The sequence below is a fragment of the Bos taurus genome, chromosome 10 (assembly GCF_002263795.3).
Source record: "Bos taurus isolate L1 Dominette 01449 registration number 42190680 breed Hereford chromosome 10, ARS-UCD2.0, whole genome shotgun sequence".
Classification (NCBI taxonomy): Eukaryota; Metazoa; Chordata; class Mammalia; order Artiodactyla; family Bovidae; genus Bos; species Bos taurus.
In genome coordinates, this window is record NC_037337.1 from 52,638,175 (window position 1) to 52,666,163 (window position 27,989).

General features: G+C 41.9%; 1 protein-coding gene across 3 annotated transcripts in view; it reads right to left on the reverse strand.

Moving 5' to 3' along the window:
- Positions 1–27,989, reverse strand: part of MYZAP (myocardial zonula adherens protein) — a 111,671-nt gene that overhangs the window by 30,464 nt on the left and 53,218 nt on the right. For 2 of the 3 annotated variants that reach the window (XM_005211649.5, XM_015473171.3), the window contains exons 10-11: positions 27,642–27,747; positions 6,314–6,397 (exon numbers count right to left, since the gene is read on the reverse strand). In XM_005211649.5, coding sequence (XP_005211706.1) covers positions 6,314–6,397; positions 27,642–27,747 — 190 coding nt within the window. Of the gene's footprint in view, positions 1–6,313; positions 6,398–18,847; positions 23,080–27,641; positions 27,748–27,989 lie in introns of those variants that run through there. The other variant, XM_010809304.4, reaches the window with a different exon arrangement.

Consider the following 27,989-nt stretch of genomic DNA (forward strand, 5'->3'; position numbering starts at 1 on the left):
AACATATGATTTGGTGTTTGCACACCCTATAAAATGATCACAGCAGGATGTCTAGTTAACATCTGTCACCATACACTTTAGAAAGCTTCAGCTTTATTTGTATGAATTAATACAAGGTTGACAGGACCTAAAAAAGGATGATGAGAGCCTGAATATGGGCAACAGGAGGAAAATTAGAGCAGGATGACAGAAATACTTAAAAAACAATAATTTTAAAAGGTAGATCTTGATACAGGAAAGCAAACACACTCTGCTCTGAGCCTCACAGGCTATGACTAAAGAGCAGCCTCGGCTGACTGCCTGGCTTGGGCTGCAGAAGAGATTGCTCCAGGACTGAGAATCAGGTTCCAGGGTTTTCCTACTCTCAAACACCACCACCTTGTGTTGAGCTGTGAAATGCAGACCACCCAGGAACTAGGGAGGCTGTGCGCCTTCCAGAAAGGAAGGACCTGGTATGGCACCTCTTGGCATTTTTGGGAGATTATGTCACAGATGAACGGCAGCCACCTCCTTCCCCGGCTCCCGAGGCCCCAGGGAGGGAGCAGCCGGAGCTGCAGCCCGAGCTCTAAACAAGAATGCACGTCCAATAAAACCTGCACGTGGTGCCTGGTGCTGCTGCCCCGGCGTCACACAGGGAAGTTCACAATTGACCCAGGAATGCACAGCAGACACGTTGAGAGGTTTATGTACCACACAACACATGTTAAGTGCAGGACGGACAAAACCAAGACATCTGACTCCTTTCCTCTGACTTTGGAGTTGGAATATAAGTTTAGGATTTTCAGCAGAGAAAAATGAAATGGGATCTGTTCAGTTTCAGAAAGCTGATGAACCTTATGAAGCCAGATGCTTATAACTTTAATAAAAGTTTCTCAGCAGGTAAAGAATCGCCTGCAACGCAGAAGACACAAGTTCAACCCCTGAGTCTGGAAGATCCCCTGGAGAAGGAAATGGCAACCCACTTCAGTATTCTTGCCTGAAAAATCCCATGGACAGAGGGGCCTGGCAGGCTACAGTCAATGGGTTACAAAGAGTCAGACATAACTGAGCAACTAAGCACATAAACTACAACATATTGGAAATAAGGGATGGGGTATTTCTTCAAGAGATAAGTGAATAAAAATATATTTTGAAAAAAAAGAAAATAGAATGGGCATATTTTTGCATCAGGGAGATTTCTGAATCAGCTGATGAAAACCTAGTCTGATGGGGCCTAGCACAAACTTCTAGGGATCTGGTGGGGGAAGGGGTTGCAAAATCTAATGAGTTTCTGCACCAGTAAGTACATATGATGAATTCAGGGACCAAAATAATCTACATTCTCAATTTAAAAGAAGGAGGAAGAGAAGGACAAAGAGGAAATATAAATCAGTTGTCAATAGAAGGAGTCCCTGGGACCTAGCTATTGAGGAAACAGTAAACACATGGCATTTACTGGGAGCCACATACTTTTCTAATCACTTAGTATTAACTAATTTAGTCTTCCTAACAACTCTGTGCAGAGGACTCCCATTTACAAATGAGCAACCTAAGGCACAAAGCAGTTAAGTAACTTGCTCAAGACCACATACTAGTAAGTCACAGAGCTGACACTGGAACTCAGGCAGTCTAGCTCCAGAGTCTGAAGTCAGGCCCTTAACAAAGGGTAGCTAGTTTATTTGGAGAAGGCAGTGGCACCCCACTCCAGTACTCTTGCCTGGAAAATCCCACAGATGGAGGAGCCTGGTAGGCTGCGGTCCATGGGGTCGCTAAGAGTTGGACACGACTGAGCGACTTCACTTTCACTTTTCACTTTCATGCATTGGAGAAGGAAATGGCAACCCACTCCAGTGTTCTTGCCTGGAGAATCTCAGGGGTGGGGGAGCCTGGTGGGGGAGACGTGGCTGACGTCTATGGGGTCGCACAGAGTGGGACACGACTGAAGTGACTTAGCAGCAGCAGCACCTAGTTTATTAATCAGACAGGACTAGGTTACTCGCTCTGTCCACCAAAACTTTTTGAAGATAACTAAAACACCATCATTGGCATCATTACAGTAAAGCAGAGAATGGAAAGTCAAGGAATAAAACTTCCTGGTGTTAGAATAGGTAAGAATAAGAGAAATTCTTAGTGGCCAACAGGACCCTGTATTATAAAGCAAAACAACTAGATAAATTTAGAAAATGTCAGTGCAACCTCAGAATCTTAAAAAAACACATATTTTCCCCAATTTTGTCACTACTAAAATGGTCTTTAAACAACAGGGTTCTACCATACAGCACAAGAAATTATATTCAATATCCTGTGATAAACCGTCATGAAAAAGAATATAACTGAGTCACTTTGCTACACTGATACACTGGAGAAGGGAATAGCAAACCGCTTCAGCATTCTTGCCTTGAGAAACCCATAAATAGCATAAAAAGGAAAAAAGATTGAAACTGAAAGATGAACCTCACCCCCACCCCCAGATCAGTATGCTACTGGAGAAGAGCAGAGAAAGAGCCACAAAAGGAATAAAGAGGCTGAGCCAAAGCGGAAATAATGCTCAGTTGTGGATGTGCCTGGTGGTCAAAGTAAGGTCCGATGCTGTAAAGAACAATGTTGCATAGGAATCTGGGATGTTAGGTCCATGAATCAAGGTAAATTGGAAGTGGTCAAACAGGAGATGGCAAGAGTGAACATCAACATTTTAGTAATCAGTGAAATAAAATGGACAGGAATGGGTGAATTTAATTCAGATGACCATATTATCTATTAGTATCTACTATTATCTACTACTACTGTGGGCAAGAATCTCTTAGAAGAAATGGAGTAGTCCTCATAGTCAACAAGAGTCCAAAATTCAGTACTTGGGTGCAGTCTCAAAAATGATAGAATGATTTTGGTTTGTTTCCAAGGCAAACCATTCAACATCACAGTAATCCAAGTCTATGCCCCATAGAAGAAAAAGATGAAGAAGTTGAATGGTTCTGTGAAGACCTACAATACCTTCTACACCAAAGAGAAGATATCCTTTTCATCATAGGAGACTGGAATGCAAAAGCAGGAAGTCAAGAGATACCTGGAGTAACAGGCAAGTTTGGCCTTAGAGTATAAAATGAAGCAGGGCAAAGTCTAACAGAATTTTGCCAAGAGAACACACTGGTCATGGCAAACACCCTCTTCCAACAACACAAGAGACGACTTTACACATGGACATCACCAGATGGTAAAGAATCCGCCCACAATGCAAGAGACACAGGAGACACAGGTTCCCTCCCTGGGTCAGGAAGATCCCCCAGAGAAGGAAATGGCAACCCACTCCAGTATTCTTGCCTGAAAAGGAGATGACAGTCAGCAGTGTGTTTGTAACATCATCAACTGCTCACACAACCTGAAGAGGAAAACCAAGAGCTCAAACTCATCTCCTAAGAGGTGAAATCTTTACCTAGTCTGACAAAGAATGGTAAAGTATTAATAAGGAATATACATATTTTTAATAGTACTAAAGATAGGTCAGTACAGCCCAATGATAAGGGGTCCTGAGTTTGAATCACCTTGAAGCCACCTAGTCCTATACCATAAAGCAAGAAGGTGTCCCTCCAAGAGTCAGCATCCTGTAGGCTTTGCTGCTCAGAAAAGGTATTCCTTGTCCTCTGGATATGAAAGATCAGTGCAACTGTCTGGAAAATGTCACAATGACATTTAGGTTAACTCTAAGACCTTTCGAAGATCTTAAAAACCAAGAACACAAACAATGAAGATATAAATTAAACCCAAGATACTTAATATTTTAGAATAAGTTAAAGTGTAAATGTATTATTAAATCTTGACATGTTGTATAACGGTTTATCTGTTGTTTAAGATGCATGATCAAAAGGAATTCGGCATTCTAAATTTGTAGTGGAATTTAAATAGTTTAGGGAAATTTAATCAACCAAATCTAAAATTAGTGTTTAAATGCTCAAAGAGAAATAGTTTTCAAGCCATTCTGAATGACTTTTTGGATGCACACGGCAGACACGGCCACCCCACCCCCATGCTCTGGATACTCACCAATTCCTGACATGCCTTCATGACTTTTTACCTGGGGGGCTTCCTCTGCCCAGGGCAGGCCAGAATTGCCACAACCTCCTGGAGCAGGCCTCAACCAACTACTGATGGGAGTTAGTGGACAAATGCCCCAGCTTTCAGACCTTCTGGTAAGGATATCTCAGAACCTAGTGCGCGCCATCTCCCCTGGAAACCCAGGGCAAGTGAGCAGCAGCCGTCCCCAGTGGCAATCTCAGTAAGGTCGTCGGTAGAGGCCTTCATGCTTTCCCTGACTCATTTCTCCTCTCCTCACTGGGGCTTTCAGGGATCACCTCCTAACTAAACTAGCAGACTCACATCCACATCTCAGAGTCTGGGCAACCCAAATGAAGAGAAGAGAGGAGTTCACCAAATCAAAAGCACACATATACGTAAGGCTCTTCTCAAAGCACAGTCCCCCCTTGGGCATTTTCTAATTTCCCAGCAGGGGAGCCGGCTTGGTAACACAGCCAGCCGGGGGAGACGGGAGGGAGTGGGCATGGTCTTGGGTAACCCTCTGCCTCTCCTGTCAGCATCTCCTTCCTGGAACCAGCCTCTCTCGGAACCCATGACTTTCACCAGGTCACTCTCTCTCTGACTCTCACTGTGGAGCTGTGATTCCTCCACAGGGAGCTGTGATCTCAGAGGACAGTCTTCGATACAGAAGTCTCCATTCATAAAGCTAGAGCTGGACTCAGGGGACAGGACAAATGTCCACTTACTCAGCTGTCAGGACAATGAGCCCATGGGCTTTGAGTCTGCTCTCAGGTCCCTCTGGGCCATGAGGGGTTTCTGCTTATGACTTTTATAGGCAGCCCTCCCAAAACAGAGGAAACAAAGACCCTGCTTGCCACCCCTACAAACATGGTGGTTAAGTGCTCAGGCTTACTTATAATTGTCACTTTGGATGGGTTCCTTAACATCCCTGAACCTCAGTTTCTTTAGCTATAAAATGGAGGAAATATAATCTAACTCATCCCTCTTAATAAAGAAAAAATGATTGATTGCTTAGGCATGCCAGCTACTTTCTATGCACTCCCATCACATGGACACACACGTAGGTGCCGTTATCATCCTCAGGTTCTAATTCTAAGAAACCTTTCCAGGGTCACCCAGCTAATAAGAATGTAGGGTTCAATCCTAGGCAAGTCTGATTCCACTCTTAGCCTCTATGGTATACAAAAGATACAGAAAGTAAAAGCGCCCAACACACACTAGGAGCTTAATTACTGTCATTACTTTCCTGTGTCCTTACTTCACCATTCTCTCCTGGGCTGTCTCTCACTGGGGAAGGACTATAAACGGGACACAGACAAGGAGAGATTCACGGAGCCTTAAATGAAGAGGCTCAATGCCAAGTTCTTAATAAAAAGCCTTCAGAGAAAACAGAAGGCTTCCACTTCTATTAACACCTAAGCTCTTAAAGTTCTTTCAACTCCATAATTTCCTTCCCTGGAACCTCCACAAAATTCCCAAAATGCCTTTCAAAAGGCCATAAAGTCATGAATACTAAATATCATTGAAGTTTTCAGTGAAATTAAGTCGCCTCTGGGGCTTCCCTGGTGGCTCAGTGGTAAAGAGCCTACCTGCCAAGCGGAAGATGTGGGTTCGATCCCTGGGTCAAGAAGATCCCCTGGAGAAGGAAATGGCAACCCACTCCAAAATCCTTGCCTGGGCAATCCCCTGGACAGAGGAGCTACAGTCCATTGAGTCACAAAGAGTAGCACACGACAGTGATTAAACAACAAGTCACCTCTAAAGTGTGTTGACTCAAGGTCACAGAAGAGAACTGGGTGAGGGGTCTGTCTCTCAGCCTAGCTCTGGCACTGAACTGTGTAACCTTGAGAAAAGCTACCTGCCTTCCCTGTGCCTTTTTGTTGTTATTATTGAGAGAATAAACCTCATCTTGCCTTTCTTAAAGTTGTTGAGAAAATCATGTGAGAGATGTACGTGAAAATACTTGGCAAATTATAAAGCACAACACAGATGTGGGGAATTATCAGTATTCATCAGCAGCCTATCCAACTTGCTAAGAAAATTCCTGAATAAGAAAAATGGGAGCCAAAAAGCAGAGGTGGGTAGCAAGGGGGGATGAGGAGAGTCAGATTGGTAAAGAAAAACTAGCTGTCAGAACCTCATTTTCAATGTTGGCAGTTAACCTTCAATCAATTTTATAAGGCCAGGAAATAGCCATATTTTTAATTAAGTGTCAGCGGTAGGCTCAGCAACATAAAATTTAATGGTAGAGAAGACACCAGCATGAAGAAACATGGCTTCTTACCTCTCCTTCTAAGAAAGATATCTTTTCTAAAAGCTGCAATATTAAGAGTTGTTTCTGCTGCACCTTCTTTTTTAGTGATTCAATCTGGAAAGAAACAAATTGGACATTGTTAATCAAAAATGCAGAACTGTACAAGTTAATCAACTAGAAGAGAAGCCTTTGGCTTTCATTCAAACAGAAACTACATTTTGGTTCTTCTGTGTTCTGTGCAACAGTATTAACATGAGGTGCTCCATGGAGAGGCGGGTTCTGTGCCCAGGTAAGCTTGGGACATCAAACATGGTTGTGGAGCTGTTTCATTAGGTTTATTTAGCCTAACATTTCTGCACTGATTTTGCTGTGGAACCCTTAGGAAAACTTCACTGATGCTTTGAGAAGTGCAGACGTAACTCTACATAAAAAATTTATTCAGCTTGAATTTATGCCACAGCCTGTATTTCCAACATTCGGCTCTGTTGGTCCTGTTTGTATATTTATATTTGTTCAACTAAGTGTCAAAAGTTTTGCTCTGGGAAAAAGGTCACTGTCACTGAAAGTAATAATGAAATTCAGAGGATTGAGGACTCATGAGGCCTGGGGCAAGCAGGGAAGTCCTCTGAAAGACAGGGACTTGAGCTGGGTTTTTTCCCTTTGTTTTTATACTATATCTATCTTGGAGTACCATTTGTTTTTCATTCACAAATCATGTCTCCATGGACAAATTGCAGGTTTCCTAAAAGCAGGAACCAGAGTGCTCTGTACCAGGCCATGTCTTGGACAATAGTGGGAACAGAGTGTGGGTTCAATAAATAATATGTGATTTGGAAGAATGCACTAATTTTCCAATAATTTTTATATGAAATTTGAGCATTTGCAGAACCTTTTTAAAAAATCTCTCTCTGTGCAAAATGATACAATTCCTACAGAAGGGACTCTAGCAATAAGTAAAAGAAGTACAAGTGTACAATTACACTTAACCTTTGAGCCAGCAATTCTATTTCGAGGAATAGATCCTATAGATACATTAGCCAAAATATGAAATGACTTGGACATAGGATTTTAGGCAACACACACACACAAAGACAGAACTCCATCAATAAGTGGCTGATAAAACTATGGTACATCGTAACAATGGATTTCCTTGTAACCTTCAAGAAAAAGTGAAGATCTCTAAAACCCTGATACAGTATATCGTAAAGAATGTATGGTATGCTGGCTTTGGTGTAAAACTGCTGAAGACATATGAATGAATATTTTGGTGTAAAACTGCTGAAGACGTATGAATGAATATGTGCAAAAAGAAACACTACAAAGATCAAACAAGTCTTAATATTTACCAACAGGGAGAGGGAGGAAATTAGAAGGAAGAGACAGAAGAAAGACTTTTCTGATAATAACCTTGTTACACAGGTTCAATCTTGGAAGCACATTTTATAGATTCAAAAAATAAAAACCAAAAAGGGGGGAAAAAGTGAATCCTAAAATTTGAAAACAAACTGAAATAAAGGAACTTAACTGTATATCAAATTGGTTAAAAGAAGTAATTCAGGCACTGTTAGAAGAAGGTAATTTGACTGGATATTTTTAGTGGATGCGTTCTAAAGATAAAAAGAATTGCAACAAAACTTCTCACTCACTGGGAAAATCTGGATAGTAATGTTAGTATTATATTTTGAAACTATTTGATAGGTTGTATAATAACATTTGGAACCAAGGTCTTTAGTGTAAGAGAAATAAATATGAGTATGAAATCAAAGAGGTAAAAAAAAGTTTTGTTAGATTTGAAATGAAAGTATCAGTATGAACTCATAATTTTTGTTTTCTTTTTAAAAATATACTAGATAAGCCTGAGACACCTTATTCTACCTGAAAACAAAGACATGAAGGGTCTCCCTTGGGTCAAAGACAGGACAATTTGTACATCAAAAAGAGTGTAATTAAGTAAAACACAGGGAATATATATATATATATTTTAAAACCCTGAGCATTTTATGATTCTTAAAAAAGAAAAAACAAAGCAGCAACAATTGGAAATGACAGCGGAACCAACTCCTTACTTAGAAACATGAAGATTTAGAGAAAAGGATAAAGCATTTATCCTGCCTTACTTGCACAAACTGCATGTTGAGATTACTAAGAAAAAGTCCCAGTTTATGAGGAAAGAAGTTTTACTTTACAGAAGAATTCCAGGTAATAAATGGAGAAGGAAGGAGAGAATTTGGAAATCACCATTGTGTGATACCTAGGAAATATTACTAACAGACTCAAGCAACTTTCATGGACAGATGAAATGCTGAGCAGCAAAGCTGATGAGGAACCTGATAATTGTGTTGAGGGCTGTCACCACCTGAATCCACAGCCAGCCTCACCATCACCCAAAGTGGGATCACCAGATAATATGTGCCCCTGGAGCAGTACAAAATGAATCACCCAGGAAGCAGTCTTGCCTACCCTGACTAAAAAAAGTTGAAACAGAATCCAATCAAGCTAATAAGGAGACAAAAAGTCAAATTCAGAATGTGGGAACATTTATAGGACAGCTGACTTAGTTCCTGCAGTAAGTCACTAGGTCGGGGTAAACTTGAGTTGGGGGCGAGAGGGGAGTAAACGGAGCATGCTCTAGATCAAAGGACTTTAGAAACCTACCAACCAAGTATAGTGGACTTCTCTGTATGCTGATTGGAGCAAAGTACTATTAAAAGACTTTTTAAAGACATTTTGGAAAATGGTATTACAGACCGATATCAAATGGGATGAAGAATTATCATTGATTTTGTTAGCTGTGAAAACTAACATGTAATAATAACTAATTATGATTACAGAAGGAAAAAGTACACATGCTTTAGAGATGCCTAGTGAAACACGTAGAATGTCTGGGACTTGCCTTTTAAAATAATTCCACAAAGGAAAAAATAAAAGGAAAAGAAGGTGGAGATGAGGCAAATGTGGCCAAATCTTGCTGTTTGTTGAATCTAGGCAATGATTCATTATTACCCTCTTTGTCCTGAGTGAATTAGACATTTTTGTGATAAAATATTTTAAGTTCCACCTGGTGTCAAAAAATATAATACTCCATCATGAAAAACAAACCATTTATACAAAATAGAACACAAGAAACATACTTAAGGAAAAATGTTCGATTTTGATAAAAAAAAAAAAAACTTTAACAATTAAAAACAGTCACTAGTTATCCTTTCATATCTATTAAATTTGCCTGAAACTACCGACTGAGAAAATTGGTGCTAGAAGGGCTGGGAGAGACAGCGATTCTTGTGTGCTGCAGGTGGTGCTGTAAATTAGAATGACCCTTTGGGCAATTTAGCAATAAATATTAAGAGCCATAAAGCTGTTCATACCCTTTGACCTACTAATCCCACTCCTGGGAATTTATCCTAAGGATATAATTCAGATGTAGGAACAGAGCTATATATACAAAGATGTTCTTACTCCTATTATTTATAATAGAGAGAAAATGGAAATAACCTTAATGTCCAGCACTAAAGGAAGTGGTAATAAATTATGGACTATCAATTTGATGGAATATATTACACAAACACTAAAAACAAATCTATTACAAAATGGAAAAGTGTTTACAAAAAGCCTCAAGGGATAGAAAAACAAGAGTTTACAATGATGAAAGTAGAAGCTGGAAGAGAAGTTAGATAAATGAAATCATTCTGCAGTTAGGGTAGGATTACGGGCAAAACAAAAGTTTGTTTTATTTACATTTCCTTCACTTTTTGTAGGAAATTTTGCAGAAATTACCCTTATCGTGTCCCTTTTTCATTCCTTCTTATATTGTTAAAATTCTTAAAAGCTGACTTTTAAAGTCTTTAAATGATAGGCAAAATGTGTACTGAAGTGAACTAAAATACTCCAAAGTCAGGGGTAATATGTCATCAAATAACACAAGTGACTTCACACACACACCAGGTGCACCAGCTCTGAAGTAGTCAGTGAATCAAGAGAAGTGAGGGTTACGGATGCCCTCAGGAACAGCTCATAGGAAGAGACCAAGATTATTCTACTCACCTTTTCCCTAGATTTTAGTTTGAAAAAGAAATCAATGCAAAACAGAGATATCATCTAGGGAAAGAGAGCTGAGGAGAGACTTCTGGGCTAATGTTAGTGTGAGGAGGCACCTTGCTCTGGAGGAAAAAATGGGTGTGGGAAGAATGTAAGGGATCTGAAGCTTCTGATGACAGGGCTCAAGTTTTTCAGCAACTGATGCTTCAAGAAGCGATTGTGCTCTTGCACTAAAAATGAAAGCCGTGCACACTCATTTGCTTTCATCCTTGAGCATTTCTCAGAGAAGCATCCTGTACAGTATATTCTGTGGTCAGAGCTGACGTGTTCAGACTAGGGACAAAGGACGCTTAGGCTGGCAGGCAGTGCATGGCAGGCCCCTCATGCCCTACAAGGGGTGCCAACTTCTAATTTCAAGTTCTTTCCCTACAGATGTCTGTTCCTGAAGCACACCTCATGCCTTCTCCCAAGTAAGTCATCCAGTTTCTAAACTAAGCAGACTCTCATGTGTCTGGATGGGACTTCCCTGATGGCTCAGCGGGTCAAGAATTCGCCCACAATGCAAGAGACACAGGAGACACAGGTTCCCTCCCTGGGTCAGGAAGATCCCCCAGAGAAGGAAATGGCAACCCACTCCGTATTCTTGCCTGAAAAGTCCCATGGATAGAGGAGCCTGCCGAGCTATAGTCCAGTAGTTGCAAAGAGTTGGACATGACTGAGCAACTAAGCACGCATGCCCACATGTATCTGGGTTTGCTATTATTCTAGCCAACATATGACTCCCAAGCCTTTGGTTCTTTTCCATAATATCTAAATCACACATTTGTGTGAAAAATGCTGTTATTTCTGACTGCCAACTTCAAAGAGCCTTGACATATTGTCTCCTATATCTTACTCCTATAGTAACAGAAACTGTCAAAAATCAGCTATCACTATGTTATTACTGGTGTTTCTTCCTCCCTAGACTGTCAGCTTCTTGAGAGTAAAGGCCTTGATCAGCTTCATATTCTCAGACATTGAATGAATGAATCAAAGAATCTGTCCATCCATTACTTCTAAACAATCCACCCTGTAGACTTCAGAAACAAAGTTGTTTGGAAGAGACTGGGAGGACCAGAGGAACCAAGACAGATTTGCTAAATATATAAGATCCAAAGCACACCCCAAAATTGGGGGCATCCCCAAATCCAGGGAACCACGCAGGCAGTATGCAAGTGAAATCCATTTGGCACATTTGCTCTCACTTCTTGACTCATATCAGTTTGTAAATTTGACCATTAAGAGGTTTATGTACACTTCACAAAACTGCATTTAAATCTAGCTGTCACCAGGTGGTGGTAAATGACCCAAGTTACCAGGCTCAAGTCAAAACATTAAGAAACAAGAAATTAGGTGAAGTCTGGAAAATAAGTGCTTCTATCTTACTTACCCAAGAATGTCATCTTGTTGCAACAGTTAAATTTAAGTATCAAACAGCAGGGGGACTTCCCTGATGATACAGGTGAAGAATCCACCTTCCAATACAAGGAAGATGGGTTCAATCCCTAGTTGGGGAACTAAGATCCCACATGCCACAAAGCATCTAGGCCCATGGGTCACAGCTTCTCAGCCCAGACGCCCCAACTAGAGATCCCACAAGCCACAACTAGAGAGAAGCTCCCACACCACAGTGAAGATCCTGAGTACCTCGACTAAGACCTGACACAGCCAGAGATCAATTAATTAATCTAAAAAATCAAACAGTAAACCCTCTTATAGAACAAAGGGAAGAAACCCATCTGGGTAAAATCTAGAACCTTTTACTTGATGCTAACTCACTGAACTGATGTCTAATTTTGTCTTCATTAGCAAGTTGTTTTTTTTTTTAATTTTTGTAATTCAAACTGAATATATGTCTTGTAGCCTAACTGATCATGCAGGAACAGGCCAGTTTGATATAAGGCGGGTTTAGGGGGTCATCTAGTTTTTAAAACGGTAACTGCTTTTCTTCTTTAGCCACAATTGAGTTACCTGGATAGATGGTTGGAGCCAAGCAATCCCTTTCAACTATAGCCACACACTGGAGTTACCTGGACCAAGTCCACTTCTAGGCTCTACTTATAGATGCTCTCTTACTCAAAAACCCTCCCAAGCTTCTAAGCAGGAGGGACAAATTAGGAGTTTGGGATTTACACACACACACTACTATATATAAAACAGATAACCAACAAGGACCTACTGTATAGTACAGGGAACTATCCTCAACGTCTTGTAATAACCTATAATAGAAAAGAATTGGTTATATATAACCAAATCACTTTGCCGTATACCTGACTCTAACCCAGCATTGTAAATAAACTACACTTCAATAAAAGAAAACAGTAACAAAACAGAACAACCCTCCCAAGCGGTCTAATGTTCCAGCTCCCTAGTGTGGACATGAGATGCTTCTGCTGTGGTCCCACTTTATCTCCCCAGTTTCCTTTCTTGCCAGCTCTGGCCCACAATGAACCCTACAAAGAAGCCACTCCATCCTCTGAGTGCTGTGAACACAGTGGGACCTCTGCCCCAGCTGGTGCCTTCACCAGGCAGGGCCTCCCACCCTCCATCCGCTTCTCCACCAGGAAATCTGCCCGCAGGAGTACTCCACAGTCACTTCCCAGGCTAGCTCTTGCCAAGTCCTCCAGGCTGCCGTTACATCTGTCTCTGTGCAAACCCCTGGCAGGAACCATCACTGCCACCACCACGGTGTGTTTAGATCTTCCCCTTGCACAGACAGCAAGCCCACACGGTACAGAGGCTTAGTGTATCGATTATCTTACATGAAAGAGCAGTCCTCTTAGGAAGTGAAGTCACTGCTATCCATCCACACATTTTTATAAACTGCTTTGGAAACAGATTCCTATAGTGAAAGGATCCCTCCCGATTTCTATCAAAAAGGACCTTGTATGTCAACCATACTAAAATGAAATTATACAAAAACTCAGTAAGGTCCTCTTATGGATTCACAACAACCCCCGGAGGTTGCAAGGCTTGTCAGCTTCCTGGAATTTTTCACATTGGTGACAGACACAAAAGACACGGGTCATTTCGTGTTAGATGTCAGAATGTGATATAGCCTATAATTAAAAGAATGTGAATAGTACCCGACTGTGCAAGACTCATGAAACATAACTCAGTACGGAGGTTGGCGATGTGGAGAGAAGTGAATGAATATAAGAAATACAGCAGCAAATAAGTATTAAATACTAGATAGCACTTGATACTTTTTCTTTAAGAGATTATGCTTTAGGGTGTTTTCTCTTACCAGCTGGAAAATGATAATATACATACATCTGCAAATGCCTTTCATAAAACAGGAGATACACTGTAACGGAGCATGATATAGAAGGTACATTAAAACTGACTGTCACAGTGAATTAAATTGTTTAAAATTTTCTAAGAGTAAGGAAATTAGATTCTTTTAATCCAAACTAAGTTTATGACATTATTGTTTATTTCCTCTGAAATTTGTTTTGTTTTCATTCTAATTTTAAGAATAGCCAAGGAAAGTAAACCAAGCACTTTTATTCAAAATCAGTGTGATGGTTTGTATTTGTGTGTGTGCTTATCATGAAACTCAACACATTAATAAAAAGTTTCCAAACCTCTATCACCAGTACCTCTTTCTGTTACTCTTTCTAATGGACTCATAAAGCCATTAAGATGAATGTTATAGAACCCTAATTTGACATGAAAGATGTTAAAAATAAAGCAAGTTATAAAACAAACAAATAAATAAAAAAACTTTCTACTTTAAACCACCTTGGTAAACAAAGAAGTCATTTTCCCATTGAAAATATACCAAAAATGGATACCTGCCAATCAAAGTCTCTAATCAAAATGAGAGAACCAGAGTTCTGAATTCTAGGTCAAAGAGAAGCAATACGATACTTGAATATGAGTCTTTTTTGACTTTTCATGGGAAATGCATGCTGTTCAATTATTTGAAAATTTGACAGAAAAATAGACTGAAGATCCCTATTATTGTTACCCACAATGAACCTCCAGTTACCCAGAGACCCAGTGGACTGACTGGGTTACAGCTGGCACAGGACAGGCAAGAATCTTCTAGAACTCACCTGGGGTTTTTATCACCTCCCCTTGCTCCCTCTTGTCCTAACCCAGCCTAGTTTTCAGCTCAACATGCTGTGATCTGGCAAATAGTTTTCTCCAGTTCTCTCAACAAAATAGGAATCGTGCCTGATGCCCAAACACCTCACCATGAAAACTGAGAACAACTGATATCTAATACTCTTCCTCTGAAAAGGTGTTTTTTTTTTTTTTTTGCTACAGTTTCTCTTAATTCTATTTTATAAGTGCTATAACAGTTTAATTTCAGAGTTATGTATTTTTTAAGTGCATTCCCTTTGGTAAAAACCACCACAGAAAGAATTTAAAAATAAGGTTACCTTCTTTTCTTAAAAAATGATACAACGCAGGGACCTATGACAAGACGTGGATCTGCCCTGCACTAATGCAGCATCAAAGGACAGTTTAAAAAGGACACGGAAAAGGGTACATTATCTCATTTTGGGGGGAGAGCAGGGATGAGTTAAGGCCACAACAAAACGAAACTGAAAAATTGCTAAATGAAGCTCTGAGTGGGGAAAATGAAAAATCAATGAAGGAACGGAGGGAAAAAGGTACATTTTTCATCTTCATGATGTTTGATTGGGTTTGGAGAAATTCATTTTCAATTAATGTGTCTTGTGGCATTCAGCCAGGCCAGATATGAACAGGGCACACATTTTAATCAATTTTTTTCTATTAAGTTTGAAGTAATATATAATCATAGAACTATACTATTCTAAAGGATCAGTTGAAACTGGCTTCTGCGGTAAAGTAATCTAATTTGGTTTGATTTCTATCTTATATTAAAGATCACCCCACTTCTACTGAAGAAGAACCAGCCCCCTGAATCTCCTGGGTACCCACTCATAACTGGACTATACAAACATCAGTGAAGGATGGATAAACTGGAATCCCAATCTGCGGGCATTCTCTGGCAAGGAAGAAAAAGAGCATACTGGGCATCAGGGCTTTTGCTGGCTTAGCTCGTTATTCTCAGAAACAACCCTCAGAGTCATTACCCCCATAGACGAAGGAACTGGGGTTCCTAGAGTTTCGCTGTTCATGCACTCCTCGACGTCAGCGGTGACCCAGTGCTAGGTTCCAGGAGCGCAGCCGTGAGCCAGGGAGACCTGTCTCCACTGGCAGGGAAGCAGCACGTGGAACAGGAAGTGCACGAGTTCGCACAACAGGGGAGCAGGCAAGTGATGTTTGGTTCCCCTCCCACCCAGAGACGGGATGCACCGGCCATCTGCGGATGGGGTGAGGGAAAGGTTCAGACCACAGGACTAAGAGGGAACCAGCCCGTCCCAGCTGGCCTGGAACTTCCTAGGTTTTAGTCTCATGTGTCAGGAACCTTCTCATTTGCAGGCAAACCAGGACAGTTGGTCACCCAAGAGCTTGATGCTGGCAGGGGTGAGACCTAAACCCATGTCTCTTTGATGACAAGGCCTGGGTTCTTCTGTTCACACCAGCCTGAGGTCCAGAGGGTGGCCTCTGTCCTCCCTGTGATGACAGCCTATCTCGGCAGTGCTGCCTGCAAATTAGGCCAGGCAGGGAAGAACACTGGCAGGCAATACCTTCTTTTACAAACGGTTTGCTGGGGCCCCACGTCTTAAGCCTGGTCTTTTCTCTTCCATGACTTTAGAGGAAGGTGAGGTGGGAAAGCAGGAAGGAGGGTCCTCTAAGCTTCCCTGGATGGACACAGTATCTGGGACAAAAGACCATACACTGAACAGGAATATCCAGGGAGAGAAATGTTTCCAGCTAAACAATCAGAGGATGTACAGGCAGAACTCGTTTTACTGCACTTCTCTTTATGGTGCTTTACACATACCGTATTGCTCACAAATTGAAGGTTTGTGGCAACCCTGTATTGAGCAAGTCTGTCGGCACCATTTTGCCAACAGTATTTGCTCACCTTGTATCTCTGTGTCACATTCTGATAATTCTCACAATATTTTAAATCCTCCACAGCAGCAAAAAGATTACAACTCACTGAAGGTTCACAGGATGCTTCTGTTGTTGTTGTTTAGTCGCTTAGTCATGTCTGCCTCTTTGAGACTCCGTGGACTGTAGCCTGATAGGCTCCTCTGTCCATCGAGATTCTCCAGGCAAGAATACTGGAGTGGGTTGCTATTTCCTTCTCCGGGGGATCTTCCCAACTCAGGGATGGAACCCACATCTTCTGCACTGGCAGACAGGTTCTTTACCACTGAGCCACCAGGGAAGCCCCAGATGATGGTTGCTGCTGCTGCTGCTAAGTCGCTTCAGTCGTGTCCAACTCTGTGAGACCCCATAGACGGCAGCTCACCAGGCTTCCCCATCCCTGGGATTCTCCAGGCAAGAACACTGGAGTGGGTTGCCATTGCCTTCTCCGAGATGATGGTTAGTGACCAGTTTTTAGCAATAAAGTATTTTTAATTAAGGTCTATACAGTTTTTGGCAATGGCACCCCACTTCAGTACTCTTGCCTGGAAAATCCCATGGACGGAAGAGCCTGGTGGGCTGCAGTCCGTGGGGTCGCACAGAGTCGGACACGACTGAGCGACTTCACTTTCACTTTTCACTTTCATGCATTGGAGAAGGAAATGGCAACCCACTCCAGTGTTCTTGCCTGGAGAATCCCAGGGACGGGGAAGCCTGGTGGGCTGCCGTCTATGGGGTCGCACAGAGTCGGACACGACTGAAGCGACTTAGCAGCATACAGTTTTTTATACATAATGCTATTGTACACTTAATAGACTCCAGTATAAACATAACTTTTATATGCACTGGGAAACCAAAAAGTTCATGTGGTTCACTTTACTGTAATATTTGCTTATTACAGTGGTCTGGGGCCCAACCTTCAGTATCTGTGAGGTAAGCCGGTATACAGAAGCACCCAGCTCCACATCTGACACAGAGCTGATGCTAAAAAAAGAAAGTGGTTTAAAAAAAAGTTCCTATTGATAGATGTGCACTACTATATACTAAATAGATAACTAATAAGGACCTACTGTGTAGCACAGAGAACTCTACTCAGTACTCTGTAATGACCTACATGGGAAAAGAACCTTAAAAAGAGGGGATTATGTAGATGTATAACTGATTCACTTTTCTGTACACCTGAAACTAACACATCATTGTCAATCAACTATATTCCAATAAAATTAAAAAAAAAAGATTTACCAATTGTGTCAATTCTAAGACAAAACAAAACAAAAAATAAAGGAGGCTTCAATTAAACACACACACACACACACACACACGCAGGTGCACATTACACAAACACATGTTCCTAAAGTTCAGATGCCCTGGAACATGGACCCTCACCTGCACTGACCAGGACTCTCCAGGGAGCCTCTGAGCTGCCCTTCTTGCCCCTCTCCTCTCTGAGTCTTCAAGAAACCCCTGCCAGAGGCATTGGCAATGGGGAGCCATCGAGGAATCAGGAGCTGAGAAATAAAGGATGTTTTCTCGGGTTGTTGCTGCTAATCCACCGCAGTTAGGCTCAACCTACATTTCCAGTCTCTTCATCATTCCTCCCTGTCATCATTACAGTGCACTCAAACTGAAATATTGCTCGCTGAACTCACCCTATACTTTCTGGCCTTCATGTTTGTGCTTTAATTGATTCTATGTCTAGTCTGGCACGTCCTTTTCCACCCACTCAATCCCTGCTACAAAAATCTAACCCATGCTGCAAGACCCAGGCAAATATCATCTCCTCCCTAAAGTTTCTCCATGCACACTAGAATTAGTGAGTATTTGCAGGCACTGACCTACGCCCTTAGGGTACATTCTTTCCATCAACAACGTCTGAAGCAGGCATTATTACCATCACTCACATTTTTTGATAAGGAAATTAAATGTTGGAGAAGATAAGTAAATTGCTCAAGATATAAAGCCCAGTGAGAAGCAGAGGCAGGATGCAAAGACAGATTTAATTTACTTGACGCCTACAAACTTAACCACTGTGTTCTCCAGTTTCTATGTCCTCAGCAAACAGCTCATTGCCTGCTCAACACTTACATTCTGCCTTGAGTTATAACAGCTTTAATGTCAACCAGAAAATCCTCTGAGGGCTTTGAGGACTCAGGTCTGTCTTTGCATTTGGTTCATAAAAGGTGCTTCTTAAATGTTTACTGACTGACCCATCAGAAACGCGCTCTCCATAAACAGGGCCTAGCTCTTCGTCACCCCCACTCCCACTGCTGTATGTGAAGGGCTGACCTTCCTGCAAACTTTAGCACAGAGGCAGGGGAATGGGAATATATAAAGACAGTGGTGCAAAGGAAATTACTTCAGCTTGATAAAGGCTGAATGAAAAAAGTCAGTGGTGGAAGGATGGACTATTCAATGAATGGTGTTAGAGAAATAAGCCTTCCATGAGGGAATAAAAGGTGAAATTTCTATTCATACTATATACACAAAAAATAAATTCCATACAGATTACTCTTTATTTGTTCAATAAAATTTATTGAGCACTTGCTATATGCCAGTGACTATTTCAAGTACTGGGGATACAGACATGAATGAAACAGACAAAAACCACTGCCCTCAGAGAGCTTACATTCCAGTGGGGAGAAAGAGACAACACATAAGCAAGCAAAACAGGTAAGTGTAGGATATATCACAAGATGATAAAGTGTTATGGAGAAAAAGAGAGGAAGGAAGAACGATGGGCAAGAATGTGGCGGGGGAGGGGGGGTGGTGGTGATTACAGACCTAAAAATGAAAAACAAAACTCTAAAACTTATGACAAACAGACACACAACACAGCACAAAAAGACTGATAATTTTATAACAATTTTTTTAAATGTATATATTGTACAAAACCCCATAAACAACCAAAAACCATGAACTGGGAAAAGATAATAGCACGCAACTATTTTGATAAACAACTAATATTGGCAGTATACAGAATTCCTACAAATCAGCAGGAAAAAAGAAAAACCACCAAACAGAAAAATGAACAAAGGATGTGAACAACCAATTTATAACAATGGGAGCTTGACTGCTGAGAAGTTTAGGGTCAATTTCTCTAGTTGTAATGAGTAGTTAACAGGCTGATGCAAATTAAAACTAAGCCAAAGAAATATTTCACAACTGGCTAAAATTATAGTCTAAGAGGTGGTGAGGATGTGGGGAAATCTGTCCTTCCACATGACAGGTAGAAGTCTATGCACACTTTGGAGAGTGACAGAGGTGAGACTGTGCCAACCCCAGTCCCTGGCAATTCCTCCTCTAATTTTATTCCCTCGATAAGCATAGACACATGTACAGTATTGTTTGTAAAAGAATAAAAAATTGGAAACAAGCTAAATGTCTATCAAGAGGATACATTATAAGATATTCAGACAGTGGAATATTAGAGAGCCATCAAAATGAATAATTAAGATCTAGTATATGGAACAACACCAAAAACAAAATTGGGGAAAAGAGTAAGTTTCAAAATAAATACAATAAAATTTATTTATACACTATATATAAAATTTTACACAGTTTTATTATTTATTTGTATTTTGTCCACACAACACAGCATGTGGGATGGTTTCCCAACCAGGGGTTAGACCCAGGCTCCTGTGATGAAAGCACCAAATCCTAACCACTAGGGCACCAGGAAACTCCCAGCATGCCTTTTCAAACACAGAAACTAAGCTATATATTGACAATAAACATATGTGCGTGTAGTAAAAGCAGAGAAACATGGTCTGGATAGAGGCCAGTTGCCTCTGAAGGAAGCGCTAGGGCAGGATAGGGTGGAGGGTAAGAAGGACAAAGAATCGAAATGGGAGGAGTAAAATGAGAATGTCTTTAAAGTTCTTTATTTAGAAAAAATAAAAAATATGCCAAAATGTTAATATCTTTCAATTCCAGAAGACAGTACATGGGTTTTATTTTTATTATTCTCCATATTTAAAATTTTTTCCAGGGACTTCCCTGGTGCTCCAGTGGTTAAGGCTCTGCATTTGCAAGGCAGGTGGCACAGGTTCAATCCCTGCTTAGGGAACTAAGATCCCACATGCTGTGCAGTGAGGCCACACAAAAAAAAAATTATAATTTTTTCCAACTGCTAAAAAAATAAGCAAAGAACAAGGCTAGCTTTGGAGTCAAAAATCTGGGTGTAGACCTAGCACCATCATCACTCGTGGAGAGGCTGCTGGCAACTTATTTTTTTAAAACTAAGCTTCAGTTTCCTGTACTAAAATATGGTGCCAGTAATACCGCCCACAGAGAAATAGCGTGGCATGGGAGGTCTAGATGTACAGCCATGCAACACGATGAATACCCACTCTCTGAGAGTTACTCGGATGAGAAGCACTGTCACAGAGACCGCCACAGACAGGATGTGAGCTTCCAAGCCTCTGAGAAATATATCTGAGCCAATCAGAAATGATTTCAACAAACAGAAGGTGGGTTCAATGACATTTACAAAGAAAAGACCTTCTCCCTTGAAAGGACAGTTCGAATCGTGAATACATTAACCAGTACCAGCAATACAATGAACCTGCAATATTTCAATAATGCATAGAAAAAAGGTTTACCTCTGTGTGAGCTTTCTGATGCCTTCTAAAGCCTTCACATTTTAGATCAAGCATCTAAGATTTTTAAATCAAGAAGTGGCTAATACAGTGTTAAACACCAGAATTGAAAACTGTAACATTTTCAATTACTGTAAATTCGGCCTCATTCAATTACTGTAAATTCGGCCTCAGCTTGTGTGTAGTATCTCCTTTGGGTAGGAGTGTGAGCGGCCCTAGGACAAAAGTATAGCCTTAAAAAAGAGTCCAAGGCTTAGGATCCAATTAAGGGTTGGGAATGGAGTGGTAGTGTGAGTGGGGGGTGGGCAGGGTTTGAGCACCTAACTCATGTTTGATGTAGTAAGTCAAGTTCACACCATATCGCTGTCCTGGCAGGAGCGGTAAACTGAGGGACATGGGCAAAGGCAAGGAGGAGCAGATGGAGGGAGGTCCTGAAAGGCAGGGGACCCAGATCTAAGGAGGTCCCCAACCAGCCCAGGAACCAGCATCAGGCCAAGGCGGAGGTGCGTGGGTCATCTAGTTAAGGCAAAATTTCGGAGGCACTCTCAGGGTCTCACAGACAGTCTCAGCCCCTCACTCACTCTCTGCCCCACAACAGAAGGCTCATCTGGCCCCAGGACACTGCCCATGGCCCAAAAGAGAGAAGGAACTCCCAGGGCAGGGCAAGAGCAGACAGTCCTAGGACGGAGGCCCACATGGGTGCCCCACTTTCTCTAGAAGTCATTACATTCCCTGGTTTGATATTATTTCACTTTTTGAAGCTGAGTTGTGAGTCTACTCCACTAGAACAAATGCTAATAACTTTTCCACCACAGGTTTGAAAAACACGAGGGCAGTAATGGAATCTCTAGAAACAATGTAGGTCCCTATGCTAGAGTGATATCTAGATGAGCAATTCTCAGATCCGACTCCAAGCTCCCTGATGGAAGCTGGGAAACCCAGCAGAGTATCTGGGGATCTGCATTCAAACAGAACACTGGCGGGGAGTAAAACCACATCACCAGTTCACTACTTAAGTGCAAAGTTATCCATGTGCTCCCTTTCTGCTGCACAGAAACATCTAAACGGAAGACCAAAGCCAACTACTGACCAGAAGGCATTTACCTGCCCACTTGGCCACAGAGAAGTGGATGGAGTGGAAAAAACTACCCAACGTCTAAATGACACCCACCCCCTTGATGAATTCACTCCATCGCTAGGCTAATACCACCCACCGACTATTATTACCACTGCTGCTACTACAATTCTCAGCAACACTGTTTAGTTGAGATACCAGGGCCTGTGGCTGTCTCAAGGCCTCTATAAAAATACAGCATGCATGAAGTATATTTCACGTCAATATATTGGGTGGGTCAAAAAGTTTGTTCAGGTTTTCCCATAAGATGTTAAGGACATTTCAGCCAAATACATTTCTCTTTTCATCAGATAGACTTCTTTTCATGAAGTGAGTTGAGCTGTGTGTTCATGGATGGAAGCAAACCAAATGTACTTAAACAAGGAGAATGCTAAATTGACTAATGTTGTATCTTGATTCAGCACTATGACATCCTCAGGGCCACTTCCCACATACAAATATAATCAAGCGACAGTGACACTTGGCTGCTTCTGTATTTCCTGGGGTGTGATCAGGTGGGGAGCACTTCCTCCTGGAGCACTGGAGTTCTTCAAGCCTGCTTCCCATCTCCTTGGCAGGTGTCCTTGATAGCTTTTCCATAAATAAGGCTTCAATCTCCAAGATCTTAGGACCAGCCTCCACCTGGCACTTTAAAATTATATTTTAGTACTATCTTTCACCACAGTTACTTTTTTGATGTCTAGGAACCCATGTTGCTAGAAATACTCGGTGGGTCTTGGAGTTCTCTTGACTCTGTAGTGTCAGGCCATGGAAGCTGAGGTTACAGAATGTGGGTGTTTCCACAAATAAGAGCCCTACGTCATCACATTTTCCTTTCAATAGCATGTCTTTCGTGTTTTGTTCATCAGCTCATCACACACACATACCACCTCTTCCCAGCAGAGAGAGTACAAGTGTTCTTCTAACCACGAACAATGAAAGCAACTGCTTTCAACCCGGAGCAGGCTACCATTTTGTTATCTTCCAAAGAGCCGGAGACTAAATCTGGAGAAGAGCTCGTGGGACATGATCTGGAAACAGGGCAATTGAGCGGGTTAGGGTTGTGGGTTCATCGTCGCGGCTCTTTTCCCTTTCCCCCAGGTGGCTAATTTTCAATGAGGGAGAGCACTCTGAATCCTCTAAACAGAGGGTACTTGGTGAAAACGTGTTTTGCATTGTACATTTCAGCACACCACACCACACAAGAATTTTAAAATAAATTGTGTGCTAACAAATGGCAGATCCATTTAAAAGGGAAGATTCTCGGAACAGAGAGAATTTGAATTTTTTAAATTGCTTTCCTCCAGATAATTTTCCCCTGGGCAGAAAGCTGCTTTGATTGGCAAGGGACTGGGCCTTGATGAGAGCAGGGAAAGAGGTGTCAACGCCCTGTTGACTGAAGATATTTAAAGATATGTCAGGTGTTCACTGCTCGGGCTGTAGGTTTCTTGCAGCCGTGTGCTCATCCCTGATCTCCTGTGTCCTTTAGCAGCAAGCTAAAGAACTCTACCTGATTTGAGACAAAAGACCCACACCCAAGACAGCTTGGCAACAGAAGACTGAAGCCCAAGAGCAAGGATGACTGGAACTCAGCTAACGCCAGATAGTAAGATCCATGAGGGCAGAGCCACTATCTGCCCTGCCCACCCCCAACTGGTGCCCGGCCCCAGCAAAGAGAAAGTACAGGCAGGGATCTGGTAAATGGATGGATGAGTGAGTTTCTTCATGACTGTTATTTTTCAGTGCCTCTGTATTTTCTGGAAAACTCTTAAAAGTCTAAAAGGGGCATATTTGGGGGGGGGGGTGTGTGTGTGTGTATCTATTTGTCAGATCCAGAACTAGTCAGAAGAACTAGTGGTGGGAAGGAGATGACCAACCCCTGATAAACAGCACAAAAGGAGACTTAACTGAGTACAAAGATCTAGCTAAGTGGGGGTATCTGCTCTCACACTTCACAGAAGATACTCTGTATCTTTTCTCAATGAACTTGACCCGATAAGATATATATTAATCCTTCATTTCAAAAGGGTGACTGGAACTTTCACAGCACAGATCCCTGTGGAAGTGTACTGTCCCATACAATGAAAAATTATTATTGGGCTAAGGATGGCAATACCAAGATTGGTTAATTTTTATTTAGTATATTATTAAGAAATTACACTCCAGACACGACTGAGCGACTTCACTTTCACTTTTCACTTTTATGCATTGGAGAAGGAAATGGCAACCCACTCCAGCGTTCTTGCCTGGAGAATCCCAGGGACGGGGGAGCCTGGTGGGCTGCCGTCTATGGGGTCGCACAGAGTCGGTCATGACTGAAGTGACTTAGCAGCAGCAGCAGTAGGAGTGGAAGTAAATATACTGCTTAACATGTCAGGATTCAAAGAACCTCAGTAATAATACCTAAATGTTTTGAGAAGAAGGAAGCCTATCATTTTAATTAACTAAATTTCTTCACAGACATTATGACTCAGATGACAGCAATAATGGACAGGGACTGGATTCCTACCCCTGTTGAGTATGAACCCATCACAGGGACAGGCTTTCAGACTTTATGGAAGAGAGGGAAAACTGTCCCTAACACTGGTGACACATAAAGGTTGCCTCTATCTTCCAGTCAAATTTGCCTCCATGTCTGGGTGGCTGGAGTTCACAGACAGAAAGCACTTCTCTTCTCAAGCCAGAGTGAGGACACCACATGACTAATTCAGCCATCTAGATTTTTCAAAATTTGGTCCAAATGACTAATTCAGCCATCTAGATTTTTAAAAATTTGGTCCAAATTTAGTATATGTTTGCTGATTTCATGCATTATGCAAAGCAGTGAAAAGGCTGAGATCCTACCAACAGCACAGCCTAGTAAACTATAGAGAATCCTTTATACAAAGAGCTTCAATCTCGTCTTCTCTCCTTATAAAGGCGTACCTGATTAAGGGCTAAATACCTTTCAGGGCAGCCAGTGCTACAAATGTTTCCTTTATGTTGAAAGTTGAAATGTGCATCTTTTCAAGTGCCACCCAGTGGCTCCAATCTGGCTTTGCATTGCAATGCAAAGAAAAATATATTACCTCTTCTCCATGACAGTTTTCCTAAGATGTGAACTCCCTTCTCACGTCTCCCCGTGGCCATCACCTGTCCAAGTCCTTCAACCATTCCCTGGATTACTAGAGTTCTAATACTTTCCAACCTCATCCTGGACTTCTCAGTGTGCTCACTTGTCCCTTTTCCATGTTTCTAACTTTTAAAAAAAGTTAGAATTGGCTACAGTGATTGAGATTTTAAACCATCCTCCTGTTGTATGAGTTAACACGGTGTACGGGACAAATACCTTAATTCTTATTACCTGATAGAAGTAATTTTTAGCTTAAATTTAGAATTAAAGCTCTCTTTCTCTTCCACCTAACTGAAACCCAGCTGGCCCCAGCTGGCCTCTGATGATGCCATCCTAAATTTCAGCCTGCGATTTCACTTCAATGGCTGGGTCTTTCAGACCACATCATCGGCACTTAGAACAGCTATGTTTGGGAGATATTACATCAGAGACACTAAAGCAAGATATGGACAGTGATCTTTAGATGCTTCCTCATTTGCATATATAAATATTCCCCCGTGCTGTGCTAAGTCATTTCAGTTGTGTCTCTTGCAACCCTATGAACTGCACCCTGCTAGGCTCCTCCGTCCATGGGATTTTCCAGGCAAGAGTACTGGAGTGGGGTGCCATTGCCTTCTCCAGCACAACCTGGGAAGCCCTAATTATTCCCCTACTGCTTTCAAATCAGTATGTTTATTAGATTCCAGAAGTAACTTAGAATTCTAAACTTGAAAATGTCTTTTTAAAAAGACCAATCAGGGCTTCCAGCGGTCAGTGGTAAAGAATACACCTGCCAATGCAGAAGACACAGGTTCAATCCCTGGTTGGGGAAGATCTCAGGGCAACTAAGTCTGTGTGCCACAACTATTGAGCCTGTGCTCGACAGCCCAGGAACTGCACTGCTAAGCCCTCATGCCACAATTACTGAAGCCCACACACCCCAGAGCCCATGCTCCACAATAAGAGAAGCCACCACAATGAGGAGCCCACGCACTGCAACTAGAGGGTAGCCCCTGCTCGCCGCAACTACAGAAGCCCCACAGAAGCCCAGAGCAACGAAGACCCAGTGCAGCCAAAAAATAAATAAATAAAATTATTTTTTTAAAAGACCAATCATTAAACCCTTATAGACAAAAACCGAATCAGAAGCCAATGCACGTGAGGTTTTGTTCACCATTCTCTAATGTTAGATAGGGAAACAACGCAGACAGTACCCTGTGGTGAGGCGGGAGAAATGGAGTATACCCCAGCCAAGGAGCCCCTTGGGGAAATGAGGGGAGCCGGCCGCAGACACCGTGAGTGTTAAGTCAGAGGCAGAAAAGCCACAGTTAAGACTGCCATAGTTCCTGAGATGCTAACTGTGACAAAGTGATGCTTTTCCTTCGGAAACACCCCTGACATCTACCCAGTGCCTATACGGGGCAAGATCTGCCCATCACTGCTGCTGGCAGTGCTCCTGCCCAGCCAGGCCAAGGGACCATGAAACTGCATCAGGATCTCCTCATTTGAGCCCCTGCTCCCCCTTCTCCTATTCTACTCCACCCAGGCCAATCACACTGTATAAGTGGGTTTCTCATTTGGGTGAAGATTTTATCTAATGTGTGTTTATCCTACACACAATTTAAAAAGGTGTCCCTCCCCACCCTCACAATTTCCTGACTTTAGCCCCACTCGTAGCTCCAACATTTTAGAGATTAATTTAAAAAAAGATATATGTTTAACCTTCTACTTGTCTATCATATGTGTAAATTATTAGAAGTAGATACTTTTCATTTTAATAATCCATTAACAAATAACTTTTCAGAGCTGTGCTTAATATAAGCACATATAATGCTTTTTTCAGTTTTTCTGCTGCAGACCAAATGTTTAATTAAAACGAAACCTTTTCTTTGCAAGTTAGAGAATGAGTCCCTAGGGAATCCTTATAACCTTGTTAGTACTAATTGTTCTTGTTTCTGATTTTTTTAATTGAGTAAGAAAAAGATAATACGTTGTACACAACATGGATTTTCTCCTATGGAGAAAATACCATAAGAGACAGGTTACTATAACACAACTTAAAAGAAATTTTTTTTTCCTCCTAGAGAATTATAAATGTTCAACTTACCTGTTTTTTCATTTAGAAAAACAGGATAGTAAACTATGTCCAACAATCAGTAAGTACGTACCTTGATTTCATACTATACAGTTAGAGAGAAAAAGGACCCTTTGGTCCCTGAGCTGAAGGCACCCACCTGCATAGGGGGGTGAATTTATGAAATGTGCCTCCCAGCTTTCTTAACTGTAACCTTTTGATCTGTAGAGAGCCCTCTTTTAGAGGGATCATCACTTGTCCAAAGGGGACAGATGAGGAGCTTCTCCTTTGGGCCAAGACAGCAGTGGCCTGAGCTAGTTAACTGCGAACCACAGAAGACGGAGCTGAGAGTCATATCTGGCTCTGGGGCTGCAGAGTCCCTATCACAGGAAGCAATCTCACGCCCATGACCCTTCACAGTGACTTACCTCCTCAACCATCTGCTTGACTTTCTTCTGCTGGCAATGCACCATGTCATCTAGGTGTCGGATCCGCTCCCGGAGGCTGGCTGACGCCTCCTCCAGCTGCTGATACCTAACACAGATAGAAGACAGAGCCAGTGAACCCCTGACCGACACAGCATCAGCACACGAAGTCACTGCTTGAGAGAAACACCGCCCAGAACAAGATGCACTCTTCCTACTTTGTATGTATCCTAGTTTATTAACCACCAACCAACCACCCCACTGGAGAAGGAACACAGGACCCTTTTTCAAGTCCCCACTTGCAAATTTCACCCTGTGTAAGGACAGTTACTTTACCTCCCAAGAGCTGAG